General features: G+C 45.9%; 2 protein-coding genes across 2 annotated transcripts; both read left to right on the top strand.

Moving 5' to 3' along the window:
* The first annotated feature begins 233 nt into the window (after window positions 1-233).
* On the top strand, window positions 234-1,375 carry LOC123440948 (germin-like protein 1-3). Its single transcript, XM_045117486.1, has 2 exons — window positions 234-464; window positions 566-1,375. Exons 1-2 carry the CDS (start codon window positions 329-331, stop codon window positions 1,105-1,107), a joined length of 678 nt encoding a protein of 225 aa, XP_044973421.1. The 5' UTR covers window positions 234-328; the 3' UTR covers window positions 1,108-1,375.
* A 7,979-nt stretch (window positions 1,376-9,354) lies between these two features.
* On the top strand, window positions 9,355-10,335 carry LOC123440947 (germin-like protein 1-3). The gene is made up of 2 exons (XM_045117485.1): window positions 9,355-9,544; window positions 9,645-10,335. The coding sequence occupies exons 1-2, from the start codon at window positions 9,409-9,411 to the stop codon at window positions 10,172-10,174; spliced, it is 666 nt and encodes a 221-aa protein (XP_044973420.1). The 5' UTR covers window positions 9,355-9,408; the 3' UTR covers window positions 10,175-10,335.
* Window positions 10,336-20,036: the final 9,701 nt, after the last annotated feature.

The following is a 20,036-nucleotide window of genomic DNA, read 5'->3' as shown; positions in this document are numbered from 1 at the left end:
CAAATTCTCCTGGTTCAGTATTTGATCCCTCGCAGACCACAAGAATACATGCCACAAATGGTAGCGATTCACGATTTGACGTCGCCGTCCAACCCTATGCTGAACCTAAAATGTACATCACCTACATTAAGCCGTGCAATTAACTTCGTCACATGTCCACCGATTCAACTAACGATGGATCAACGCCCCCCTTACGCTACATTGCACTATAAATACATGCACGCCATGCTTTGCATCATCATCAAGTCAGCCCTCAGCTACTTCACCACACAGCTAACTACCTAGCACCACACCAACCAACCAGTAGTCAATTAAGCAGCACTTGACCATGGCGCCCAAGCAGCTCCCCGCCGTCCTCCTCGCCGCCTGGGCAACTCTCCTGGCCCTCGCCGCGCCCACGCTCGCCGGCGACCCCGACATGCTCCAGGACTTCTGCGTCGCCGACTACAAATCCCTCGACGGCCGTAAGTTATGCTAACCCTTCCGTCCATACTCTCGTGCGGACACATAGAGATCATGCCGTGCGTGAACAGAGAGTAATACATGCATGCATGCGTACGTGCAGCACTGCGTCTGAATGGGTTCCCGTGCAAGAGGCCGGAGAACGTTACGGCGGACGACTTCTTTTCCGCCGCACTGGCATTCCCGGGAAACACCGGCAACCCGGTCGGCTCGGCGGTGACGGCAGCGAACGTGGAGAAACTCCCGGGGCTCAACACTCTGGGCGTCTCCATGTCCCGCGTGGACTATGCGCCGTGGGGAGTGAACCCTCCGCACACCCACCCTCGCGCCACCGAGATCATCTACGTGCTCGAGGGCTCCCTCGACGTCGGCTTCGTCACCACCGCCGGAAAGCTCTTCACCCGCACCGTCTGCAAGGGTGAGGTTTTCGTCTTCCCTCGCGGACTCGTCCACTACCAGAAGAACAACGGCGGCGCGCCGGCCGCCGCCATCTCGGCCTTCAACAGCCAGCTTCCGGGCACGCAGTCCCTCGCCCTGGCGTTGTTCGCAGCCTCACCACCGGTGCCCACCGACGTGCTGGCCAGGGCGCTCCAGACCGACGGCGGCATGGTGGAGGCCGTCAAGTCCAAGTTCCCGCAAAAGTAACTACTCCTAGCATGCATGCATGTTGGTTGGGTCGGCTCGACGTGCGTACGTGCTGCTAATAATGACGAAGGACCACGTAAAAGTGCAGTTTCAATTCAGCTGCTTCACAATATCTTCTGTATATTCTGATTATTTTGTGTCGGTGCATGTTTGGTGATGGCCCTCGTCGGTTTTACTGTTAATTGTTGCTTTTTCTTCATGAACCTACTGGTGATTTAATTTGTATGTGTGTCCATTATTGGTGAATGAATGTGCCTCATTGCTTGAATTGTCATGATATTTGTGGGCAATAAACAAGGTATAGTCTATGTCTATGTCCCTCTATTTGCAGATCTCCCAAGACTTTATTTCAAAGTAAGTCTTACTGTGTAGTCGGGCTCGCAAGATTCAGCCTTAATCTTTAGTCTAAGAGAAATATTGTTCGGTTGGGTATTTGCCCCATGTACACCTTTGAAAAAAAATTACTGTTAATTCATGCATGGTAGCACATCGAGTATAGCTGGTGTTATTTCGGTTGAGTTCCGCATTTGCGTTTAGTTCCAAAACATACTTTTCACGTGTCTACCCAAAATCTCAAAAAGGCTTTCAAATGTGTCAAAAACTCCAAGTATAAATTATGGTAGTTACTGACCATATGTGTCCACATAAAATTATGACCATATGTGTCCACATAAAAACTCTAAAAGCAACTTGATGCATCTTAAACATATACACTATATTGTAATTACCGTTTAGCTGGAAGATTTCGGAGCTATTGGTTGTATACCCAGTAGATATTAAGCTCTCTGTCCTTTGGCTCTTTCTCTAAAAGTATATGTAAATGGCTATTGTTCTTTTTGTCCATGACATTTTGTTTCTAAACATTGTGAAGCATTAACGTGGAAGGGGAGAATCCTTCTTATTCTTAGTTCCAACTTCACATTGTACAACAACATGCTAGTGTGCCATTATGTACTAAGGATTTTTTTTTTTCTTTTCCTATTGGCCGGTTAATCGAGATTTTCATAAGGCAATCACCCGAGATTTTGTCTTACGATTCGTGATTTAATTCTCTCTCGAGGCGAAGGTAATTCTTGTATTGACCAAACGAGGCTGATATTATTGTTATATCTCGACTGAGTAGGTAACAGACGGCCCCTACCCGATTACATTGAGAAAAAGAATATATAACTATTACAATTCACAATCAGAAATGGTGCCATTTATACAGTAGCCGCAGAGCTCGCTGAGGATACATGGGGCAAAAGTGAGAAGATGAAATGTTTGCGGGGCGGGGCCGGGGGCAAATTACTGTAGTTTTCTAAATCTGAGTCTCCAATTTGTTTTTCTGCATGTTAGTAGAAAATTATTAATGTTGGATTATGGAAATATTTTTCATGATATTTTGGGTAGTATTTTTTCCTGTTGTGAGGGTTGTATTTTGATCTCACTAGTCAAAATCATGCTATACTCCCTTCATTACTTTTTATAGGTGTATTATTTTTTTCAAAAGTTGGATTTGTTCATGTTAGCTCAAATTTATAGGAAAAACTATCGGCAGCAACAATACCAAATAAATAAAATACAAAAATATATTTCCTGACAAACGTAATGATCCTAATTAAGTTGGTATGGTAGATGATGTTAGTTTTTCTATATAGTTGATCAAAGATAAAGAAAATTTCAATGTTTTAGAAAAACTTACAAACCTTATAATTAAAATGTAAGATATAGGGAGAACATATTAGTCTTCATAATACAAAGGTTTGACTAAGCACACTTTCTAGAATGTTAGTATTTATGAACGGAGGGTGTCATTGATACGACTTTTGCATAGTTCATCGGACATACAAATTTTTTTGTTTTTGTTTTTGAGGATTTCAGTCAAATGAACATGCATGCTACACACACTCACATAGCCCCCAAACCATTTAAGGTCTGGAGTGAAAAATATGGGGCACTGGCAACTTAACAGTTGAAGTTAAACAAGAAAACACCCGAAGCTTGATTTTTTTTTCTTATTTTTACGAAAAAGATCCAGATCTAAACTTCAAATGACGACGGAGAACAATAAAATAACAGCTATCTTACAAATTGGCCGCAAGAAAAAATTACAATCTATGAAAAAACAACAACAGCTAGGTTGGCTGAAAACTCATCAACATGCTGGCTTCACGACCATCTCGGGTATTTACGGTTAATACACGAAATATCAATGCAAAATATTTTTCAGTAATCACGTGATAAAGGAAAGAAAATGCATGCAGTTGAACAATTAAAATCGGTGTCATTTCCTGACACTGATATAATTAAATTGTATGCGTGCTGGTTTGCATGGACAACACGATCGTGATTTGGACCGACAATTAACGTACTGTATCAAGCAACACTGTTTGGTCCGAAAAGGATGCAATACTGCTCACTGTCGCACCTGTCACGTACATCACTTGTGTAGCTGGCTCTACCAACCTCTCACGTACACCAAGCTGAGAGCCTTCCTCTTCTCACACCTAATTGGTTAGCTAGGTCACATGATCTATGTTATCATCAAGTTACTTAAAGTAAGAGTACATGTGTGTAAACCTACTACTTCCTTCCTCACGGTTTAGAAGACATAATTAAATTTACGTGCGTTTTTAAAATAGAAAAATTTTAAGACGTGAAAGCAATTATTACTACTACTATTCATGCATGGACTAGGTTTCAAGGTACATGACAATTGTCAAATTGTAGCGATATCCCCTGCACACATAACTATAAATACAATTACACGTCACATTCACATCACTATTTCACATAGACCATTTGACACGCATGACAAAGACAACATTATTGTTAGTTTGTAACTCACACATCGATGTTAGTCAACAGATAAATTGAAGTCGTATAAAGGAACACAATTAATTTTAGGTTTCCCATTTAGGATAGTAAAATTGCACCCAAACCAAGCCCTCTCAGGCCATCAGCCATTTTGACCGTCAGATTCGCGTTTGGACCGTTTTTGGTCGTTAGATCTTCGTTCCATTCCCAATTTACCGCGACTTGGGCCATCTGTCCTAATGGGCTGCTACTCCGGTGGCTTTTTCCAAGGCCCGTGGTTAATTGGGCTGCAATGAAGCCCAGTCTGCTAGATGGCTGGATGTCTCGAGGGTTCTTCTTCACGGTAGACGGCACGCACATTCCCCAGTCCCCACCTTCTCTCCCCCATCCTCCCGATCTGATTGTCGCCGCTGCCGCAAGGGAGGTGATGGCAACAACGGTGGCGGGCGAACTCCTTCTTTTGAACGGTTCCATCCTCTCTCATGGTAGTTCCTCGCAAACCTTATCGTCGGTTGTGGCGGTAGCGAAGGATGGTGATAGACAGGAGTCCAAGATGAAGCGGGCGGCAGGGACGGCGAACCACCACCCTCCCACTGAAGCGATCAGCGCCATGGCAATTTCTGCACCACCCTCGACCGACCTTGAAACCGAGTGGAAGGGTCCATCTCGATTTGCCAGCTCTCCTGGCCGACGATGAGAGGTCCTCCGCCCTCCTACAGCGTAGGTTGTTCCTTCCTCTGCAACAACGCACCGGTGAGCTCCCTCTCTCTCTCTCTCTTCTCTCTCTCTCTCTCTCTCTCTTGCCCTAATCACTGCGGCGGCAGCCAATAACACCTATTAATCATCATCCGTGATGATGTGATATTGTTCTTGATTCAATTTCCAAGGGTTTGTAATTGTGTTCATGCGGTTTAGAATTGCTCATATCCTTGTTTTTGTGTATCCCTGCATGTGTTAGTTAATATTTTTTCTATGTGAAACTGTTGGAGAGGAGGCCCGGGACAGATATTTGACAATACATTCATGTGCAAGTTTTAATCTAATCTCTCCATCTATTGTTTGAGGATAATTCACACTTCATATGGAAACATAATTAGTTCAGTGTCTCCTTGCCGTGGTTGAGGGTCTGGACGGACTCCATTGCAATCGGCTACTTGGGCTTCTTTTTGGTCAGGGAAGGCTGCTTGCACGCAGGCTTTGCCGGCGGGGGTCGAAGGCCCGTGACTGCTTCCTGCTTTGGCACCAGTGGTGCTAACAAAACCGGCTTAGGGGCCGGAGACTCTAAACAGAGACGGCTGGTGCCGTTGTGCGGTGCAGAAATGGTAGTCGCGACCACCTTGGGCAGAGGCGAGGAGGGCTTTGGGTTGCACGGGTGACGGAGCTTGGCTTGAGGGGATACGGCTAAGGCATCAGGATTCATCATGTTGTCGAGTGTGGCATGGGATCTGAGCACCAACGTAACCATACACTAGATCAACTGGGATAAATACCATTCATACTTATTGCTGAATTTGTGTTTTGATGATTACTAGAGCCTGCTGATTGCTTATGTACCACACTACAATCTGCAAACCCTTTTTGTGTGTTTGTGTGTCCGCAACACCAACAACAATTACATTTTTTTGTATGTTTCCCCCATTTTGTATTGTAGGTGGGATTTGGTTGTTGTAGCGAATAGGAGGAAGGAGAAGACCGCCCCCAGCCTGTTGAACCCCTTCGTGGTGACCTCAACTCAAGGCTACACCATCCTGCACCAGCCGGATCCGAAGGCCGGAGCACCATGGTTTACCGAGGGCACCGTTGTGAGGTTCGTCGTCTACTTGTCGGTCGTGTCATGCCTGTTTGCCATTTACCCACGGCGATGATGTTGTCCGCTCATTTTTGTGGTTGCTTATTGTTGGCAGGTTCATCCAGCACACCGGATGTTCTGGAGCTGGTGATGACCATGGAGTCCGAGATACTGCAGCTCGAAGACAACATCACCGTCCAGAGAAATGAAATCTTGGACTGAAATATGTAAGTGGAGGATATGTTCTAACCTGTAAAATAATGTCTGCATGTTGAGAGAGTAATAATAACAGAATGATGATGTGTCTGTGTTTGAGATTTGTTAGGTAGAAGGACACGACGGGAGACCAGTGGGCTCCTTGGAAGGTACAATACTACCGATTTCATTCATGAATGTTGTGTTGCACGGTCATAATATCTAAAAAAACTTCGCCAATGCTTATTCATAGCTGAAAATCCTCTCCTGATTATGCAATACATCTTATACTCTCTGGACATTGATGTCAAATCCCCTTCTCCAAGGTAACTAGACAATCCTCTTCATTCAAAATTTGCAAGCTTTGTTTCTCTCAAGTCATCCACTCACCCCCATACAAATCTGTGAATTTTCTCCTGAACTGGTATGAGTTGAAGGAAATATTTATGGAGGAAATTTACCTTTACACATCCTATAGATTATCTTTATCTAAATCATGTGGTCCTTGCTAAGTCCTGACTTGCAGCAGTACTACATGACAATTACAAATTAGGTATGTTTTTTTTGCTCTCTAATTCATGAGTACCTGAGTACATACTTAGTATCTAATTTTTACCATGTGATGGCACGACACTATGTGGCAATTATGATTGAGCCTTACAAGTTGGCCTCAAGAACACAAAGATCTGTTCCATTTTATTTTCCCAAAACTCATAAACACTTATTTTGCATCTTACAGTTCCGAGATATGCCAAAAAATAATAAGAAAGCGATCTTTGCTACAGATTCCTGTAATTTTCTGTCTTTAGAACCTCTAACCTTAGTATATAATTCCTGGAGGTAAAAAAAACATAATCGCTCTAGCTGGGTTTAAATTTAGGACATCATTTTTGGTTGTCGAACAAGGTTTCACAATAGTGATAGTGATAGTTCAAACTTGCAATAGTTCTGTGTCAGATGAAAAAAAAACAATACAAGAAGCGAGCATGTCAATCAAGGTTGAATGTTATTGCTCAACTTTTTCAATAGTGTTGTAGAAAACTTGATTGTTGCCAGATGAATGAATGTTATGTTTTCAAACAGGATTCAAGTTTTGTATTTTATGTATGTAGATACTCATGCAATAAAATTTCATTGAATCTTTGCTGAAATTTACTTCAGTACGAATGCATTATTAAGTAATGATATCTAGCTTGAGCAGCTCAAGTACGATGCACTGGATACATGCTAGGTATATTGTATCTTATGCATATCTTGAATTTATTTCAATTATCACTTTTGTTGTAATATTATTTGTCCTTCATTTAATACTTGATGTTACTTAATATATCAATTAGCTTGTCCTGACTAGGAAATATTCTTTGCTCCAAGTGGTTACTGATTGTTTGACATTTCAGTTTGGGCATTGCTTGGTTCGTGCAAGTGTAGCGACACCATTTTACATGCTGGTTTGTTTAAAATGTGATTGCCGGTCAACAACTTTCTTACATATAGATTTTAGCATGGTTACTCTTTAACAATACAAGGGAACAAAAATGAAAAATATGATTACCACACTTGTATGGTAGTATTTCACATATCTTTATTTGATATTGTAACTAATTAAATCCTTGTTAGGACTCTTGTCTTATGAATGTGATGTCCTCCACAAGAAATGAATTATGTTTAGGCAAATTCAATATATTTCATGTGGTCATATATTTATCAAAATGCAAACCATTTCATTATACAAACAGACGGGCGCAGCAACGCGCGCCAACAATGATCTAGTTAGACCCTATTATCAGTGGGTCTCTTGGCTAAGTCGTTGCCGTCTCTTTGTTATTGTCTTCATCAAAGTGAACACACGCCTACAATCAACATGCTTAAATAAGATTAAAGAAGAACATAGCTACAACTTAAAATGTGTTGTACACTCTAAATTAAAAGAGCCTTTAACAAATTATGAATGATACTCCACATACTGGTACATTCGCCACTTTCTTCGTCGCAGTTTAGAAGGCATGCTCGTGTATCTAAGTCGTTAATTTGACTTATATAAAATATATTTGTTAACATAAAAATTATATCATTAGAAAATAGAACGTATAAAATTTTAATGATATATTTTTTGCAATATATGCCTCTCATTAAGTTGGTCAAATTGATGATCTACGTACATGTGCCGGACTTGTAAATTGAGACAGAGGAAGTAGCTTGAACGGTAAGGCCTTAGCACTGACTTGCGGCTCTGATTGAATCACGGAGCCACTACTGGCCTTTCATTGCTGACTTGCCACTGGTAACCATTCTTTCACAGATCCTTCGTATGTAAGAGCATCTTCAGTAGGCGTGCAGCAAAAACGTCCGTTTTGACGTATGAGAGGTCGTGCGGCACGCTCCAGCAGACGCGTGAAAAGTGGGTACACAAACAAAGTGTCGTGCATGCGCGAAAAATGGCAACACGTGGGGAAGTTTTGGCGCACAACGACTAGCGCGTGTTATAAAAGCCGCACGCCTCTTTGCCCGTCAACCGTCAGAACTTCTTTCTGCCACGCCTTCTCCCCCACCTTTTCCAATGCCCCGCCACCGCCATGCATTCTCCCCGCCTCTTCCAGTCCCCGCCATCGCCATGCCTTCTCCCTCGCCTCTTTCAGTGCCCCGTCGTCGTGCCTTCCCCTTCCCCTCCCCATCGGCTCCAGCACGGCCCCGCCGACACACCCCTGGAGCAGCTTGGGCTACCACAGCGCCCACCTCCGCCACTTCGGCATGTATTACACGGAGATCTGCTCCGTTGATACACGGCTGGGGCTCGGAACCTTCAAAACTGCCCACAAGGCCGCCCGTGCATACAACGCGGTGGCATAGAGGCTCGGGATCTTCGATGGCTCGGCGCAGGACGAGTAGTCTGGCATCGTTTTATCTATTTTTGTCTATCATCGTATGAACTTGCTTGTGGTTTGAAGCTTGAACTATGCTATGAATTTGAATGTTATATATTTTTTCCAAGCAGCGATGTAGCACGCTGGATTTTACCGCACCTGGTGATGCGCTAGAACGGCGTGCTAAATTTTGCAAGGGCTGAAAAATCAACAATTATACTGCACGCGTTAAAGCGCTATTTCGGCGTTACGAACATTTTTTTTAGCACGCCGAGCTACCGCGCCTGTAGAAGATGTTGAGTATATACCTTTGTCCCAACTAAGAAACTTGGCATGCATTGTCATGTCCAGACTGTACGTGGTACGTCCAACCTCCACATGCACGGTATCGCTTAAACTGACACAATGGTTGTATTTAGTTACACATGCTTTGCTTAATTTGGATGCAAAAGATTGCCATGGATGGAAGCCACATAAAAACCGTACGTCGACCAACTAATGTCGCCATACGTCCATCGGTCGCGTCTCCGTTACGCTGCCCGGCACGGCACTATATGTGCATGCGCGTTGCATGCATCCATTCCCATCGATCCTCATCTCCACTCTCACTACTCGAGCTAGTACTACTCACCACACCCAAGTATTCAAGCAGTACTCATGGCGCCCAAGCAGCTCCCCGCCGTCCTCCTCGCCGCCTGCGCCACCCTCCTGGCCCTCGCTGCGCCATTGCTCGCCGGCGACCCCGACATGCTCCAGGACTTTTGCGTCGCCGACTACAAATCACTCGACGGCCGTAAGTTTGTGCTAGCTCTTCAATCCATACTCGTGTGCGCACATGTATAGATCATGCCTTAACAGAGAGTAATACATGCATGTATGATGTATGCGTGCAGCACTTCGGCTGAACGGGTTCCCGTGCAAGAGAACGGAGAGCACGATGGCGAACGACTTCTTCTCCGACGTGCTGTCCGTCCCTGGCAACACCGGCGGCAACCCCTCCGGCTCCGCGACGACGGCGGCGAACGTAGAAAAGGTCCCGGGGCTCAACACGCTGGGCGTGTCCATGTCTCGCGTCGACTACGCACCCTGGGGCACGAACCCGCCGCACACCCACCCGCGAGCCAGCGAGATCCTCTTCGTCGTTGATGGCTCCCTCGACGTCGGCTTCGTCACCAGCTCCGGCAAGTTTTTCGGCCGCACCGTCTGCAAGGGGGAAATGTTCGTCTTCCCGCGTGGCCTCGTCCACTTTCAGAGGAACAACAATGGCTCGCCGGCCGCGGCCATATTGGCCTTCAACAGCCAGCTTCCGGGCACGCAGAAGTTGGCTGATGCATTGTTCACTGCCTCGCCGCTGGTTCCCGCCGACGTGCTGGCCAGGGCGCTCGATGTCGACGACTGCATGGTCGAGCCGTGCGTGATTTAACCATTTAATAATGCCCACGCGCAGCACTTGAATTCGCTTGACACCTTCTGTATTTCGATGTTTTTGTTTTTGCGGGCTTGTATTTCGATATTTACTGTTGCCTTTTCTTCATGGTGTGCTGGTGATATTATGTATGCATGGTTTTGGTCTACAGATATGTATTGCCCTAGAATTATTAATCTTGAAATGGTTGTGCTGAGTTTGATTTAAATGCAATTTTATGAAACCATAGGTAGGATGCAAAATCCTGGAGTATGATTGGCTTTCATAGAATATTTTTATTTTTAAGAAACACAATACAAACGTAGACCAGATGTTCATAAATAACAGACGTACACTCACCCAATATGTTTTCAGCCTGCCAAATACTCCTTCTGTATCATAATATGTATAGCTGTGATACTTGTATTAGTGTTCAAGTATTTAGATACAGAGGAATAGATAACGGTGACCCACCCATTCTCTTTCTGCTCCGACAGCAGGGACTGCCTCCTTTTGTCCACGTTAATGTAGACCGACGCCACTACGGTCACCTTCTCCTTTGTCATGTCGTGAATTGAAGTTTGCATTTAGAAAAATGCAAAGTGTGTGACCAAATGATTTATATAAAAAGAACTTTTGTACTGACTTTAATGAAAGGCCATGTTAAATAAAAATGTGAAGCATCAACTGCATAGATTTGCTCCAAGCTTAGGCTACTCTCAATGCTCCACCTTGTACACGTGTTAAGGCTGTCACATAGACAAAAAATCTAATGTGGCAAGCTAATAATAGGAGAGAGATGAGTGTGATGACTCAGAATGAAACAATGCTAAGCGCGTAAAACTGCATTTAATGTGGCAAGCTAATTGGGGACTTTAGTTGCTAAATTATTTAATGTGCTTAGCACCTCATCTTAGCACCAATGCATTGGAAATGGCCTCATGACTCACACTCTTATTCCCGGAAAAGAATAGCATGCATGAATTGATGAGATGGCATTGTTGGCATCAATAGATCAATGCAATAAATGTAGTTCCTTCATTTTTATATACAAGACCACAAACTCATATTACAGGTACTTCCTCCGTCACGGTTTAGAAGGCGCGATTCCGTTTACATGTATTTTCAAAATAAAAAAGGATTAAGGTGCGTGACATTTACTACTGGATAAATTAGGAGTACTAATAGGTTGCATGCACTCCTTGTTTAGTGTTTGTGTGAGTTATTATGCATCATCTTCTCAAATAATTAGACGACATGTTGTTATTATGTAAGCACTTGCAAAAAAAATAGAGCCAATCAAGATTCACCTTGGTCCCAGAGATCGTTCATACGCGCCTTCTAAACTATGATGGAGGGGATACTATCAAGGTAGAAATTAATAGCGATTAACTCAATGTTGCAAGCTAGTGTTTTCTTTTTGCTTGACGTGTTGATTAATGTGTGTTTTTTTGGCCAACACAAAATTAGACAATTCTCTCATTCCTTATAGGCTAATTAATGCGGTGCATGCACATCAATCTTCTTACTCCTACATGCATGCATGGGGTATTAATATTCTTGGTTGCGAGTAGTGCCAGGCAAATCTCATGAATTTTTCCTCGGTTGGTGTTAGTGGTTTTATATTACTGTAAATTGTATTTTTTATAGTGGTCTTGTATACAAAAATAAAATGAGTAACTATAACTGCATGCATGACTTCCTGATGTGGCATGATTGTAGGGAGAGGAAAATTAAGTGTGGGGATCTAGGTTGTAACTATTTAGAGAAGAATACAGTATATGATATCACAAGTATGAGGCATATGTTGGCTCTAACAGCTGCTGGAGAAGAAGAAGAAGTTCAGAAGTTCAGAAGTTTCAGTGTCGAACTTTCGTCAGTTCGACAGTCGTCAATTTCGTCAGTTCGACAATCGTTTTTCTTTCTGTCAGTTAGAATAACCGAGCTGCGCCTCGGCCGTAGGTTGTTAGCTGTTATCACGGCCTTGACTTGATCGTGGGATGGCACAAAGTAGATGGTCGAGGCCGTTAGACGTGCGACGCGCGAGGATCGCTGAGATGGCAGCGATCGTGACTCGAGCCTCGCTAGTTTTTCCCTTTCTTTCAGGAAGTCCGTTGTAGCTCTGAATAAAAGAAACAAGAATAGAAAAGCTGCAGTGTTCGCAGCGCAAAACCCTCTCCCCTCACTGCAATCGTGATCTCGCCACTCTCTCTACGATCTCCACTCCCAACAAGTGGCATCAGAGCTAGGGTTTAGGTCCCTGTGATGGCTGTGATGGGGGCAAGAAGAAGGTGGGGGACGCCGACGAAGACGGTAGCAAAGGCTCGCCGAAGTACGCAGCCGGCCAAGGGCGCAAGCTGCCCCTGGCGAGGCAGTTTGCTCCGGTCACGTCGGGCCACACCAACGTGCCACCACTGACCTGCACGAACTACGCCGAGTGGAGTCTCCTGATGGAGATCGGCATGCAGGCGAGAGGGATGTGGCGCGTGATCGAGGGTGCGGAGGACCTCGACGAGGAGTTCGGCTACCGCAATGACAAGGGCGCGATGGAGTTCATCCTCCGATCCGTGCCGCCCGAGATGCTGCCCATGTTGCGCAAGCACAAAACCTCTCAGGAGCTTTGGGAGGCGATCCGGGCTATGCGTGCTACCTGCGCGAGTCCGGGACGCCAAGGCCCAGACCCTGCGAGGAGAATTCGATCAGCTACGGCACAAGGCTGGTGAGTCCATTGACGATCTGGCGATGCGTCTAACAGGGCTGTGCGCGCGGCTCGGCGAGCTCGGAGATGAGATCAGCGACAAACGCGTGATCCAGAAGTGGATGCGCATCGTCCCCAAGCGATACTCGCAGCTTGCAGTCTCCATCGACAATCTGGTCGTTCTGGACACGACGACCATCGAGGAAATTATCGGCCGTTTCAAGGCGGTCGAGGAGCGCTACGAGTTGGACGCCAAGGAGGAGGGCGGCATCAAGCTCCTGCTCACTCTGGACGAGTGGAACGCGCGCCAAGGGCGCGGTGATCAGGGAGGGTCCTCCAACGGGGGGGGGGGGGGGGGGCAACGGCAGCAAGAAGGGGCGAGGAAAGGGTCCCGGCGACCGCGGCAAACCTGTTGCCCATCCTGGCGGCGGCAAGCCTGCTCCCAAACGCCAGGGCAACTGTAGATACTGTGGTATGAGCGGCCACTGGGTCCGCGAATGCCGCAAGAAGCAGAAGGAGGAGGGCGGCGGCGGCGAAGCGCACCTTGTGGCTGCTGAAGACGAAGACCCTGCGCTCCTCATGGCGCAGGTATCTCCCCTCCCCGGCGAGCCCGTGCTGAAACCACCAGGCGTCGAGGTCGTGCACTTGGACGAGGAGCGTGCTGATGTGTGCCTCGGCGCTGACGGGGACGTCAAAGAACCCCGCTGGCACCTGGACACTGGCGCATCCAATCATATGACGGGGAATCCCACAGTGTTCTCCGAGCTGGACCGACACGTCGGCGGCACTATTCGTTTCGGCGACGGGTCGGTGGTGGAGATCGAAGGGCGCGGGACGGTGGTGTTCGTCGCACACGGAGGGCGACACCGGGTGCTCTCCAGGGTGTACTACATACCACGCCTCCGGACGTCGATCATCTCCATAGGACAGCTCGATGAGACAGGGTGCACCGCCCCTGATCAAGGGTGGCATGATGGTGCTGCACGATCGACAGCAGATGATCATCGCCCGGGCGGCAAGGAGCAGAAACCGCCTCTACACCGTCGAGCTGGAGATCACAAGGCCGGTTTGCCTGACGGCTACGGCTGGGGAGGATGCATGGCGCTGGCATGAGCGCTACGGGCATCTCAATTTCGACTCGCTTCGCAGGCTGGCTCAGGGCGACATGGTACGCGGGCTGCCGGCGGTCGAGCATGTGGACCAGATCTGCGATGGATGTCTCGTTGGCAAGCAGAGGCGAGCCCCCTTTCCTGCCGAGGCCATCTATCGAGCTGGTGACCGCCTTGACCTGGTTTATGGAGATCTCTGCGGGCCCATCTCTCCACCAAGACACGGCGGGAAGAGGTATTTTCTGCTCCTGGTCGATGACAAGTCTCGTTTTATGTGGATTGTCTTGCTGAGGAGCAAGGATGAAGCCCCGGCGGCGATCAAACGCTGGCAAGCTGCTGTCGAGGTGGAGACCTCCATCAAGCTTCGTGTGCTGCGGACTGACAGGGGTGGCGAGTTCACCTCCACAGAGTTCGGGGAATATTGTGCAGACCGCGGCGTACGTCGGCATCTCACCGCACCATACTCCCCACAGCAGAACGGGGTGGTGGAGCGACGGAACCAGTCCGTCGTGGGGATGGCACGATGCCTTCTGAAGTCGAAGGGAGTACCAAACAAGTTTTGGGGGGAGGCGGTGGTCACCGCCGTCCACCTGCTGAACTGTGCGCCGACGAAGGCGGTGCGGGGCATGACCCCGTACGAGGCGTGGCATGGGGAGAAGCCTGCGGTGGGGTACTTCCGTACGTTTGGATGCATCGCCCACACCAAGATCACCAGGCCAGGGGAAAAGAAGCTGGATGATCGCAGTCTGCGGACTGTTTTCATCGGCTACGAGCATGGGCAATCCAAGGCCTGGCGTGTCTATGATCCTGTGGGCAAGCGGGTTCACGTGACTCGCGACGCCGTCTTCAACGAGACGGCTAGCTGGGAGTGGGAGACTCCGGTGCAGGCGCAGGGCTCCTTCGTCATCGACTTCACCCCGACTGTGGCTTTGCCACAGGTTGGGGAAACGGCTACGCCAGCGCCCACGACTGTAGCGCACCCGGCATCACCTGTGCACGCGCACACACCTGCGCGGGGCGACGGCGAAGGAGACGGAACCGGGGGGCAGTATGTCTCTCCCCCTCCAGGAGCTACACCTGACACGGAGCTGGGTGGCGATGAAGCGCCACGCCATTATCGCATGCTCGACGCTGTTCTTCAGGAAGCAGAGCCAAGCGAAGCGGAAGCAGCTACACTACTCCTGGTGGCCGGGGAAGAGCCAAACACATTTGAGGAGGCGGAGCCACACACAGCGTGGCGAGAGGCCATGCTTGATGAGATGCAGTCCATCGTCGACAACCAAACCTGGACACTCACTACTCTTCCCCCGGGCAAGAAGGCGATCGGGGTGAAGTGGGTCTACAAGCTCAAGAAGAATTCTGAGGGGGAGATCATCAAGCATAAGGCGAGGCTTGTCGCAAAGGGCTACGCGCAGCGACCAGGGGTAGACTACGACAAAGTGTTTGCTCCGGTGGCGCGGCTTGAGTCCGTGCGACTGCTCCTCGCGATAGCTGCACAAGCAGGATGGGAGGTTCACCATCTCGACGTCAAGTCAGCCTTCTTGAATGGAGAACTACAGGAGGAGGTTTATGTGGTGTAGCTACCCGGCTTCGAGCGCGCTGGTGAGGAAGGAAAAGTGCTCCGCCTGTCCAAGGCACTCTACGGCCTCTGCCAAGCGCCGCGTGCCTGGAACATCAAGCTGGACGAGACGCTGGTGTCTTTCGGTTTCCAGCGAAGCCCGTCCGAGCACGTCGTCTACATGCGGCGCAACGGCGACGAGCGCCTGCTGGTGGGCGTCTACGTTGACGATCTCATCATCACTGGTTCAAGCAAGGAGGGAATCCACTGGTTCAAGCAGCAGATGCAGTCCACTTTCTCCATGAGTGACCTCGGGTTGCTAAGCTATTATCTTAGCATCGAGGTGCATCAAGGAGACGATGCCATTACTCTCAAGCAAGCGAGCTATGCGGCAAAGATCGTGGAAAAGGGAGGACTGGCGGGATGTCACCCTGTGCATGTCCCGATGGAGCCCGACTGAAGCTCAGCAAGGAGAGCACAAATCCACCGATAGAGAAGAAGCTCTATCGCAGCATAGTTGGGAGTCTTCGCTATTTGGTACACACAAGACCTGACATTGCGTTCGGAGTTGGCTATGTCAGCAGGTTCATGGAGGCTCCCACGACTGAGCACTGGGCGGCTGTTAAGCACCTGCTGAGGTACGTGTCTGGAACGCTGAACTATGGATGCAGATACAAGAAAGGGGGTGTCGAGCCACCGCTGGTAGGCTACAGCGATGCAGATTTTGCTGGAGATGTTGATGACAGGAAGAGCACATTAGGGACAGTGTTCGTCTTTGGGGGGAGCGCGATCAGTTGGCAATCTCAGAAACAGAAAGTGGTTGCTCTCTCCTCCTGCGAAGCCGAATATATGGCAGCAACCACAGCTGCTTGCACTGGTGTCTGGCTCCGGCAAATGCTCGCAGATCTCCTCAGGGAACCTCGAAGGAAGATCATGCTGCTCATCGACAACAAGTCTGCGATCCAACTTTGCAAGAACCCTGTCTTTCACGACAAAACCAAGCACATTGAGACTCGGTTTCATTTCATTCGCGAGTGTGTGCAAGACGGAAGGGTGGCCGTCGACTATGTCCACACCGGCGAGCAGCTCGCCGATATTCTCACAAAGGCTCTGCCTCGAGAGAAGTTCCAGGAGCTGCGAGAGAAGTTGGGCATGGTAAACATCAGCAGCTAATTAGGGGGGAGATTGTTGGCTCTAACAGCTGCTGGAGAAGAAGAAGAAGTTCAGAAGTTCAGAAGTTTCAGTGTCGAACTTTCGTCAGTTCGACAGTCGTCAGTTTCGTCAGTTCGACAGTCGTTTTTCTTTCTGTCAGTTAGAATAACCGAGCTGCGCCTCGGTCGTAGGTTGTTAGCTGTTATCACGGCCTTGACTTGATCATGGGATGGCACGAAGTAGATGGTCGAGGCCGTTAGACGTGCGACGCGCGAGGATCGCTGGGATGGCAGCGATCGTGACTCGGCCCTCGCTAGTTTTTTCTTTTCTTTCAGGAAGTCCGTTGTAGCTCTGAATAAAAGAAACGAGAACAGAAAAGCTGCAGTGTTCGCAGCGCAAAACCCTCTCCCCTCACTGCAATCGTGATCTCGCCACTCTCTCTACGATCTCCACTCCCAACAGCATATGGTTACATTTAGTCTTCCTCTTTGGTTTCTTATGAATTTTGTGGTTTCGTCGATAAAATCAAGAAATCCCTTTTATCACCAAAATAGTAAGCACAAAGTTCCTAATTGTGGTGTCTATGTGGCAAAGACAAGAGTTTCTTTAACAAAACAGTCGTGTCGTTCTTGGACTATCGATCTGTAATCTTGTACCCTTCTCCCACTTAGAAATTGTTCATTCAATATCATCTCCAAAATGAGGGCAAAATGACGATGTACGGTTGCTGACTGTCTAACCTCCACATGTTATCGTCCGTATGGTCATACTATTTAAACTGATATAATTAATGTTTGCTTAATGTGTATACAATAGATTGCCGTGGATCAAAGCTATATACTGCAACCGTACATCCAACCAGTTTTGTGTCCATCGATCGATTGCGTCTCTATCACGCTGCACGGCACTATAAAAGTACAGGCACTGCATGCTTCCATCCTCATAGATCCTCAGCTGCAGGATCTAAAGACCAGCCTATAGTATTCAAGCAGTACTTTACCATGGCGCCCAAGCAGCTCTCAACCGTCCTCCTGGCCCTTGCCACGCCATCGACCGGCGACCCCGACATGCTCCAGGACGTCTGGTCGCCGACTACAAAACCCTCAACGGCCCTAATTGTGATCTCCGGCATTCTGGTGTTCCATGCTTACGTAACCATGCTTATCTTCTATTCTTAAATAGTTGTAACCCACTAACTATTTTTTCTAAGCATGCAGAGCTTCCACATCAACCAACCATGCATGTGCAGTCAGCTCATTAATCTACCATCCCACTAACTATTTTATCTATGCATGCAACCCTTTGACATCAATAAATTATGCATGGCTGCCATTTTCATCACATCTTAAGTAATTCTCATTACTATTCATGTCATCAACCTAATTATTCATATTTTCATCCTACCATCCCGCTCCAACGCGCGGGTTATCTTCTAGTATCATGAGTATTGAGAATGTCGGCCATGACATGCATGCAGTGCTGCAACTGAACGGGCACCCGTGCAAGAAGACGGAAACCGCGATCACGAAAGACATCTACACCGACGTGTTGTCCCTCCCGCAAAAACCCCGCCGAAAAATATGGGTCAACGATGACCACGGCGGACGTAGTTAGGCCGGGGACGAAAAGGCATTAAGTGAACCACACTTACAGAGATGCAAACTAAGAAGTTATTTTAAATTTAAATTGCATACAAATGAAATAAACTTTTACATAATTACTCTCAAACTAATATTCATAAATCACTATATTTATAGAGCACTGAACGAGCTAATCTAGCAATGAAAAATAAAAGGACAAAGTTGCTAACCTTTGTGAACACTTGAATATATGGGGTGCCTTAAATCTTAACAAATTTTGGCAAAAATGGAGGGATGACCTCGAGAAGGGGGAGAGGAAACACATAATGGAGAGGATGGGCCCGGGCTGAAAGAAGCATCTATATATAGGGATATACTAGCAAAATGGCCCGTGCGTTGCCACGGAAAAAAAACATAATGTTCAATGATGGTGACCACATTATATTCACATATCATCGCTTGATTTTGAAATTTTATGCACAAATGCAAGAAAAATGTTTCTTCTTTTAAATTTATTCACAAGTTGAAGCAATCTTTACATTTTCAAAACATATATATCATGGTTGTCAAAAATCTTGGTAACTCAAAGATTTATTCTGAATTTTAATAAAAAAATTAGAAAACATACAATAATAATTCGATCCATCCAACAGTAAATTCTTCAAAATTCACAAAGTTATATTGTCACAAACACTTAGAAGCATTAATGTTTAACTACATACATTAGATCTTTCGTGAACAATTTTACAAATATGGGAACAATTTTAAAATCGAGAACATTTTTTACAATTTACAAACATTTACTAAAAATTGTGAATATTTTTTATATTTCGAACGGGTTTAAATATTTTCTTTTGAATTGGCGACCAATTCAAGAAAAGGCGAACATAATTTTTTATGTTGGAGGATTTTATTTTAAATTCACAAACATTTTTTGAAATGCATGAAGTTTTTCTAAATAAACAAACATTTCTATAAATCAGTAATATATTTATTAAATTCATGGACATTGTTATAAATCAGTAATATATTTATTAAATTCATGGACATTGTTATAAATCAGTAATATATTTATTAAATTCATGGACATTGTTATAAATCAGTAATATATTTATTAAATTAATGGACATTATGTTTTCGTCAGCATTTTATTTCAAAATTCCTTTTTTTAATATGCAAAAGTTTATGTAATTCTAAATTATTTAAATTAGAAATAAAAAATGGAATGGAAAATTTTAAATAAAAAAGAAACTATCAAAATAGGCATTAGCTATTTTTAAAATTTTAGGACATTTCTTAATGCATTAACATATTTTCAATTAGAAAGCATTTTGTTAAATGCCTTTAATAATTTTGAATACATGGAATTGTATTTGAAATCATGGACTTTTCTTATTGTACAAATATTTTTCGAAAATTGCAACATTTTATTGTATATGCGAGCATTTTATACAAAACTCCGGGCAGTTTTTTAAGTCACAAACATTTTATTTTTAAAATATGTTGATTTATAATTTTCAGTTTATCAAAATTTTAAAGATTATTTGAAGTTCTAAATTATTTAAAATAAAAAAAATAAAACGAAACTGAAAATAAATAAATAAACGGAAGTAAAAGCAGGCGCCTGTGCATGGGCCGGCCCATACGGTGTGCTGGATATTCTCTCATTGTGCAGAGCATAATATAGGAGGTTTTTACATGGGCCGGCCCAGTCCAAGATTTTTTGCTTTGTGAAACGTTTTCTATTACTTACCGGTGGCATGGTCGGTAATTTATGTAAACT

The sequence above is a fragment of the Hordeum vulgare genome, chromosome 3H (genome assembly GCF_904849725.1).
Source record: "Hordeum vulgare subsp. vulgare chromosome 3H, MorexV3_pseudomolecules_assembly, whole genome shotgun sequence".
Classification (NCBI taxonomy): domain Eukaryota; kingdom Viridiplantae; phylum Streptophyta; class Magnoliopsida; order Poales; family Poaceae; genus Hordeum; species Hordeum vulgare.
Note: the sequence above shows the minus strand (reverse complement) of the source record. Positions and strands in the feature narration are given on the sequence as shown.

Excerpts from the sequence above, each read along its gene's own strand:
- LOC123440948 (XM_045117486.1), top strand. The coding sequence starts at position 329 with ATGGCGCCCAAGCAGCTCCCCGCCGTCCTCCTCGCCGCCTGGGCAACT. Across the intron at positions 465-565 it reads CTACAAATCCCTCGACGGCC|CACTGCGTCTGAATGGGTTC; the intron begins GTAAGTTATGCT and ends GCGTACGTGCAG.
- LOC123440947 (XM_045117485.1), top strand. The coding sequence starts at position 9,409 with ATGGCGCCCAAGCAGCTCCCCGCCGTCCTCCTCGCCGCCTGCGCCACC. Across the intron at positions 9,545-9,644 it reads CTACAAATCACTCGACGGCC|CACTTCGGCTGAACGGGTTC; the intron begins GTAAGTTTGTGC and ends GTATGCGTGCAG.